The sequence below is a fragment of the Atractosteus spatula genome, chromosome 12 (assembly GCF_055471065.1).
Source record: "Atractosteus spatula isolate fAtrSpa1 chromosome 12, fAtrSpa1.hap1, whole genome shotgun sequence".
Taxonomy (NCBI): Eukaryota; Metazoa; Chordata; class Actinopteri; order Semionotiformes; family Lepisosteidae; genus Atractosteus; species Atractosteus spatula.
Window position 1 is genome coordinate 10,088,373 of NC_142717.1, and position 7,416 is coordinate 10,095,788.

The 7,416-nt window shown below is 39.2% G+C and overlaps 1 protein-coding gene across 1 annotated transcript; it reads right to left on the reverse strand.

Moving 5' to 3' along the window:
• Positions 1-1,451: 1,451 nt before the first annotated feature.
• On the reverse strand, positions 1,452-6,047 carry LOC148822630 (uncharacterized). Its single transcript, XM_088929690.1, has 3 exons — positions 5,798-6,047; positions 3,103-3,596; positions 1,452-1,842 (listed from the first exon to the last, which is right to left on the reverse strand). Exons 2-3 carry the CDS (start codon positions 3,588-3,590, stop codon positions 1,704-1,706), a joined length of 627 nt encoding a protein of 208 aa, XP_088785816.1. The 5' UTR covers positions 3,591-3,596; positions 5,798-6,047; the 3' UTR covers positions 1,452-1,703.
• Positions 6,048-7,416: the final 1,369 nt, after the last annotated feature.

The window sequence follows — 7,416 nt, forward strand, 5'->3', positions numbered from 1 at the left end:
TGGGTGTATTAACTAAATTGTGCAGGTTGGTCTGTGCTTCCAGGCGCAAGGTGGCAGTGACCTTCACCTGGAAGAATTGGATTTCTGGTGGCTATTAAAAAATATTTTTCTTTTGACTTCTATCGCTCAAATTCACTTTTAATATCTAATCTGACACTCTTCCTTTTCTGGTCTCAAGGTTATTCTTATTTAGCACCTTTCAAGCTAGAGCATTTTGTATGATACGTATAAAAATGAATATTAAGCAGGAAAAAGAGAATAAGAAATGAAAAAACCTTTTGATGCAAGATTTAAAAACGGCAGTGGGTGGGTCGTTAATGTGGGGAGGAAGAGTATTCCAAAGAAGAGGGGTCACTGCTGAAAAGGCTCAGTCCCCTCTCATACGATGTGAAGGCTTTGGAAAGCTGGAAGAGCCTAGAGCCAGCGGAGCAAAGTGAGCAAGTCTGGGACGTGTGGGAATTGTAAGATACACAGGAGTCAGACCATGCAGCATCTGGTAGGTTCACAAACAAGTCAACTGGTAGCCAGTCCAGGTTTTTCAACACAGGAGAAATCTGTGCAGGTTTTTTTAGGCTTGCTCAGCACTCGACAGCAGTTCGGAGAGATTGTAGTTTCTGAAGTTGTTTCTTGGATGATCTAGCTAGCAAAACATCGGCATCAGTAAAACAAAGAATCAACGGGATATGTTTCGTAAATGTAAGAGGGATATGCTGCAGACTTTGTGGCCATGTGAGTTGAAAGATAAGGATAAGTCCAAAATCTCTCCTAAGTTCTTAACAGAATCTGAGGGAACAATTTCTGTATCACCAAAAGTGAGTTTTGGACAATGTAATTTTGAGGGGGGAGCCAATTAATATTATCTTGTTTTAACTGGAGATAATTAAGACTAACCACCTGGGATTGAAAGTTGTTGTGCATTACAAATCCACTGATTCTCTGCTCAGACATCATCATCATCATCTTTGCAGCAAGGACACAGACTTAGAAAACCAAGTGCTTAAAATGTTGTCTTTCAGCAGCATGCTGTCTGACACCCCTCAACACATCAATATCACAAGCAGTTCTCTATCACAGAACCACCATGCATTTCATTCCATCCACCCTAACACACTTTATATTCCCATGGTCATCAAGCAAATCCTTCATTTTACAGCTAATGACATTTTATATCAAGTATGATCTTGCTTGTGATGTAAAGACTCAAATTAGGCTGAAAATAACATTTAAAAACATTCTTTTTGAAACTTTTTTTTATGGGAGTTGACCCCATTTTGGAATGTGTATAGTCATATCGCAATACTTAAAACAGTGAAATGAACTAGTGGTATATAAGTCATACGTACGTGTACTATACAAAACTGTAAATTAAAAATAACCATAGAATATCCTCATTCCTACAGAAGAATAAAAGTACTATGGAATAAAGGCAGCAAGTTACAAGTATAAAAATAGATTTTATTGCTAGGAACTTCAAGTAGGAGCGCTATGTGTAGATGGAGAATTTAGTACATGACTGTCAGCATGCAGAGAATGGATATTGAGATACAAAAAAAGTTCTATAGGCTACCATACACTGTGTAAAAACAGGTTTCATTTGCTTTTCTAGGCATACAGCCAAGCAAATCAAGTTTTTGTTCTGGCGTCTGCTATACTAAGCTGATCGGGAGAGAGGGTGCTGTCTTGCAGGCTGACTCACAAAATCATCAGGCCAGTAACTTGGCTAGCCTGTGCTGCAGGATGTGAATAGACCCTTCCAGGCTGGCCAGTTGTCTCTCCAGCAAGTCTGCCAGGTGCTCTCGTCCTTGTATAGAATCCTTTGTTGTGCTGATCCTCTCCTTAAAGCTGCAAAGAAATCACAGAGTTTAGAGGACAAAACGACTAGTTCATCTACAGCACCTTCCCACACATCCTGTGTAAATCAGCACCTCGGGATTAGATTATGTGTTGCTTGCTGCACAATACTTAGGATTTGGCTGTGCTTCAAGCACTTAGATATTTTTTCGTAATTAAAGCCCACTCTACATCAGAATTAGGACCCTTGATGGGTTTCCATGTTTACATTTAAAGGCAACATTTCCTCAAACCAGATGGGCCTGCAAATAAAATCAACATGTGAAGTTTTTTAGTTGCAAGACAAATGGCATCCAGAATATTTTCTGTTCGTTTTTGGACCAAGCAGCCCATGCTGATGCGTCTGGACTTGCGTCCGATCCACATGACTTCATGCTCAGAGAATTCAGTGTTGGTGATGTGCGGATGTAAACCTATTTTATTTTTCCGCTAGCTGTCTGGCTTCCACGTAAGCACTCTGTAACTCTTAACCATACAGAGCACTTACCTGTCTGTTTCTGACAGAACGGCTCACAGGAAGGACTTAAGGAAGATGTCAAGCTCCTTAATTAAAAGGAAACTGCAACCCTTTAGGGTATATTGCAGAGTTAGAAAGAACTGGCAGTAATGATTCATTTTCAAACCAAAATGAAAGTAAAATGTATACAGTAATGTGTAAAACCTCCAATTTACACAACACAATAACATTTCCAGGTATGCGCAGCACAATTTTGCTGTCATTGTCATGGATTCAGAATTAGGCAACAAAACGTCAGGTGAAGTGAAACAGCCCTATTGGAAACAAGCGGGCTTGTGAATAAATCTCTTTTAATCCAATAGAAATATTGCTCTCGACATCGAGATGCTTTTGTCGACAAAACGCTACTTAATTGTTAACTCTGCGTGTAGATCACCTTGGAACATTTCTGCAGCAAAATACCTGCTGCACAACCTGTACTTATTCACTCGTACATCACATTCCATTAGTCAGCAGGAAGGGCAGCTTCATGTCGCAAACTCTTGCTCCTGTCCATGACATGACCAGCGGTTTGCGACAACATGGCAACCATACAGTACTTTCACAATGTTCATGATTTCGTGTTGATTTTAAGTTGGAATTTGTAAAACATTGCGATATCATCTATTAATTTATTGTGTTGCTCAGAGAAATTGGGACTGCAGTTCCCCTTTAAGTACTAATGACTCTACCTTTTTCTCTAAGTGCTAACCTTGAGACCTGCTTCCTGGAGTAGTGCAAGACGGGTTACTCACCTTGAAAAGGTCAAGAGCTCTGTACCTTCCTTCCTCTTTTCTTCCAGATTCTGGAAGACTTTCTGCATTGTCTCAGCTGTCTGCACAATGTTGAGGTGATCAGCCTGAATGGCCAGGACTTCCTCCCTGGCCTGCTGATTGTAGGACCTTTCCCCCTCCTGCACACCGCTGGCCTCTGACACAGCCCTCAGAGCTGCCCGGTTCTGCAGCACCAGGAGGCGAGATTGCTCAAACTCCTCCGGTCCAGCAATGTTCTCCCAACAGATGGGCGAGGTCGGGGGAAGCCAGAAGCGCTGGGAGCAGTTAACCGGTTTCTCGGGGGTTTCGGTCACAAAAGGGCTGTCGGCCGGGAAGCTGTGGAGAAGATTTTCCAGTCCAGACCCCCAGTCCCAGTCATGCTCCATCTCCAGTTCCAGATGAAAGCTTTCCGTAAGGCACAGAGTGCATAACGACAGCAGGAGGCAGCCTAGCAGCCAAGCCTGTGTCATTGTTTCCTAAACATCACAAGACAAATTCCTCAATTAGATTAGGGACTAACTGTGCTTACAAAGAAATACATTGCTCCAGTTTGTTCCAAATCTCCCAATCAGTTTCTAGCATATATATTAAGCCTTACTCACTTGTGAGCATTATAAATTACGTGAAGTGCCTGTAGGATGTTTCATACGTAGCATACAATGATAGTACACATTAGGGGGACACCTGGAAATATTACTACAATCCTACAGAAGGAAAACAATACTTTCTGCGAAACAGTTTTGAGTTCAAAATGAATTGTGTACACAGAGATTACTGGCATTTAGCCCCTCAGATGGGTGCGGAGAGCTTTCAGAAAGTGATTTCATTGTGATAAGAGAAAAACTGGAACATGTAGGCTGATGAGCTGACTATATAAACAGGAAGTGTGTAAGAACATACAAGATCAGTGAATAGTAGTTGGGTTACCATGGCCCCACACAAAGATTTAGATATAAGGATATGGTATCCATGAATATTAAATTCCCTTCACAACATGGTATTCTATAAGAAAATAGTCAGCTGACCATAAACATCATCTAAGTGGGCTTGTTGACTTGTTGAAATGGTCATTTCCACCCATGTGTCCAACCTGCTGCAGATTTGTTTCTGACAACTGGACCTAAAAGAACACATCTCTGTAAAAGTCAGCCTCAAAAAGGCAACTAACAGGAGTGAGAAACCCACAACTGGTTCTTTGTTGGTAATGTCTGAGGGGAACATCACTGGACCTCTCAGAATCATGAAAGAAACTGGGGACACCACTGAAAGGCTAGAGCAAAGACTTTAACAAGTCACTGAAAAGCCCACAGTATAGTTCAAACCCTATTGATTTTAGGGTTTGCATAGATTGGGAATCTTCATCTCGAAAAAGAAGGAGCCTGTTATTTTGACCCTCCTTTGTTTGGCAAAAATTTGGCCGTTTTTTTCATTTTTATATTCCAAGAAATGTCTAAAGTTAAATATGTTCCCTTTTCTACTTCTAAACTATTAGCATTAAAACTACCGTAAAATAGACTGACGTCTTAAATACTAGTCTTCGGAAGTTAAATCCAGACACTCGGCAACATTCTATTTCTCACTCCCCATCAATATGCTCATTATTTTAAGCTTCAAATACCGACAGTCACGTTTGTTTCGAGAACGCAAAATGCGGATGGAACATTTCCATGGAAGCAGAACAGGCACGTACTGTAGGGCAACCTTTTTGTTGAGAAAATCTAAGAAATCCACGTAAAATGTTCACAAGGAGGTTAGCAAGAAACTGAAAAATGATATAAAAAGATCAGGATTTCTTATGTCTTGCCACTGAGAACATGACATTTTTTCCATTAATTGGGGGTAGGCTACCTTTACAACTGGTGCTGAACACGTCTGGTACAGTAGCAGCTATAAAAATAAGACTATAATACCCAGCTGGCACGCCTAGGTGCTGTTGGCTGATAACTTAATAGGTTATATAGGAAAACCTACTGAGTAACCTGGCTGCAGGCCATTAGCAAGACAGACCAGGGTATTACAATGGCTTTTTCATACTGTATGTAAGGGAAATAGAAATAAAAGACGTTTTGATAAATGCAAGAAGAAATCTTCCCGCGACCAGCTTATCTTCAGCCAAATCCAATTTGATTCTCAGCACAAGTAATATCTCTCTCTCTATGAAGATAAACAGAAGATTGGGGATTCCTAACGTCCAAGGACATACTGTTGGAAAAAGTCTGATCCATAGTTTAAGTTTTAATAACGATTGGATACAGTTTTTTTTTGTAACCGGACAAAGGAAAACAACCTAAACCTGCGTTGGAAACCGTAAAAGAAAAACTCAGGTGGAAGCCATTTGAAAGCTTTAATAAGAAATACAAACTAATGAAACTCAATTATTCAGTGAATAATAAAGCCGAGCTTGTTCATGTTTCATTAAACTAACTTTTTTAGAACACAAACTGTGGTCAGTTTCAATTTGCATCATTCGGTTTTCACAACACTGAATAAAAAAAAAACGACACTTCGATGACTCCAAGATATTTGAACTGCCAAGAAAGACTGAAGCGGAGATGCACCACTGTTAACCTTTATTAAATATCGTCTCGCAAACAATTTTGCATTAAGTGCTATTCAAAGCAAAATATTGCAGCATGTTAAATCGCTGTAACGTATCAAAACGAAATATTTTGCTTACCTTCAGTGGATGTCACAACACAACATCAAACATCAAAACTCCTTCTCAGAGAGCCAGCAGTGGCTTATTACAAGCACCGATGAGCTATTGGAAAGTTTGACACGCTGAATGCCCTGGAGTATGAATTTAAAGGGAAATGCTCGGCAGTATTCGCCGACATAATTTGCTTTCGTTCGAGGTTTACCACATTTCGCTTTTGAAACTCGACATTTAACAACCGTGGAATTCGTAAGTTTTTTTTCTCTTTAAAACCAGAAGCAAAGCTTTCACAGTGTCTGAGTTACTGACTTTGCAGTGCCGCTCGTATCTTTAAAACACTAAAAATGCCATTCAACACTTTAAATGAAACAGAACACGACATTATTTGAAACAATATATGAATGATGTATTTGACAAGGACCAGAAACTTAACCAGTCTTTATAGTTTGCAGCAGAATATTGTTTGCGAATGTCTATTGTTTAATTAACTTTCTACTTTCGAAATGAGACTATACAATTCAGACTAGAACGTTATTTCATCATTTGTCCAGAATTTTCTCGGTTTCTACAGCAACCTCATGTGCAGTCAAAACATGAATCAGCTGGCAAACACATTGCAGTACCGCAGTTTACAGGGCTGAAAAATAGCGTATGTACTGCAGGAATGAGTCCCCAAAATTGTCCACTAATTAAGGAGTACTAACACAAGCGCAAAGAATTTATAATGCCTGAAACAAATTACCTGAATCCTGCGACGGTGTCGCGATTTCTTTGGACGCAAGATTTTCTGCCGGCTAATTTCTTAGAGAAATGTTAGACATGCATTAAATCTATTACTTAGATTGGTTGGAATAAGGTTCGATTCTTTAGACAATAACTAAGGAATCGAATTGCATCGGGATTTTTTTTGCTCAAGGACTATAAAAACGTTCTTTTTGCAAATGCTGTTAATATTCACGTCTTATACATCTTATAATGCTTCTCTGTTCGTAATCATGTGAAATGCTGAAAGTGCATATTCTTCCGTTGCTTTTTTCTTTTGCCAAGTTGGACGATGTTAATATAATAAACTTTGATTCCAGGTGCAATTTGGGGGAGCCATTCCCTACATAACCTCCTTTTCCCAACTATCCTAACTACAATGGGTTTACGTTCAATCAACTAATCTTTTACGATTTGCAACAGTAAAATACTTTTTTCTTTGCCAGCTGTATGACTTGTAATTTTCCCTCCATTAAGTGTTTTATTTGTATGTCGATTAAGTGCAGGAAGTTCAAAATGCATAGCCAAGAGGAGTCCATATTAATGACAAGTGATCGCAGATGAAAACGAATTTAACAGCATTTGGCATTTAATCGAACTGCTGAAATCTTATCAACACTAACAACATACACTATTTGGTAATCACAAAAAAAAGAGTACAAAAATATTAGCTATGTTTCTCAAAGTATGCTTTTACATTTTTATATTGTGGCTACAATCGTTTTCCAACTCAATCATTAATTTCACAGCACATGCCTTAATGCCAGTCATAAGTTTATACGCTCTATTAAAAACACGAGAAGAGAACTCAAGTCAGATTTGAAGTCATATGCTTCAGCTACAAAAGAATGCAGTAATTAGAACTGTTAAAAATTTTA

Excerpts from the sequence above, each read along its gene's own strand:
- LOC148822630 (XM_088929690.1), bottom strand. The coding sequence starts at position 3,590 with ATGACACAGGCTTGGCTGCTAGGCTGCCTCCTGCTGTCGTTATGCACT. Across the intron at positions 1,843-3,102 it reads GAGCTCTTGACCTTTTCAAG|CTTTAAGGAGAGGATCAGCA; the intron begins GTGAGTAACCCG and ends ATTTCTTTGCAG.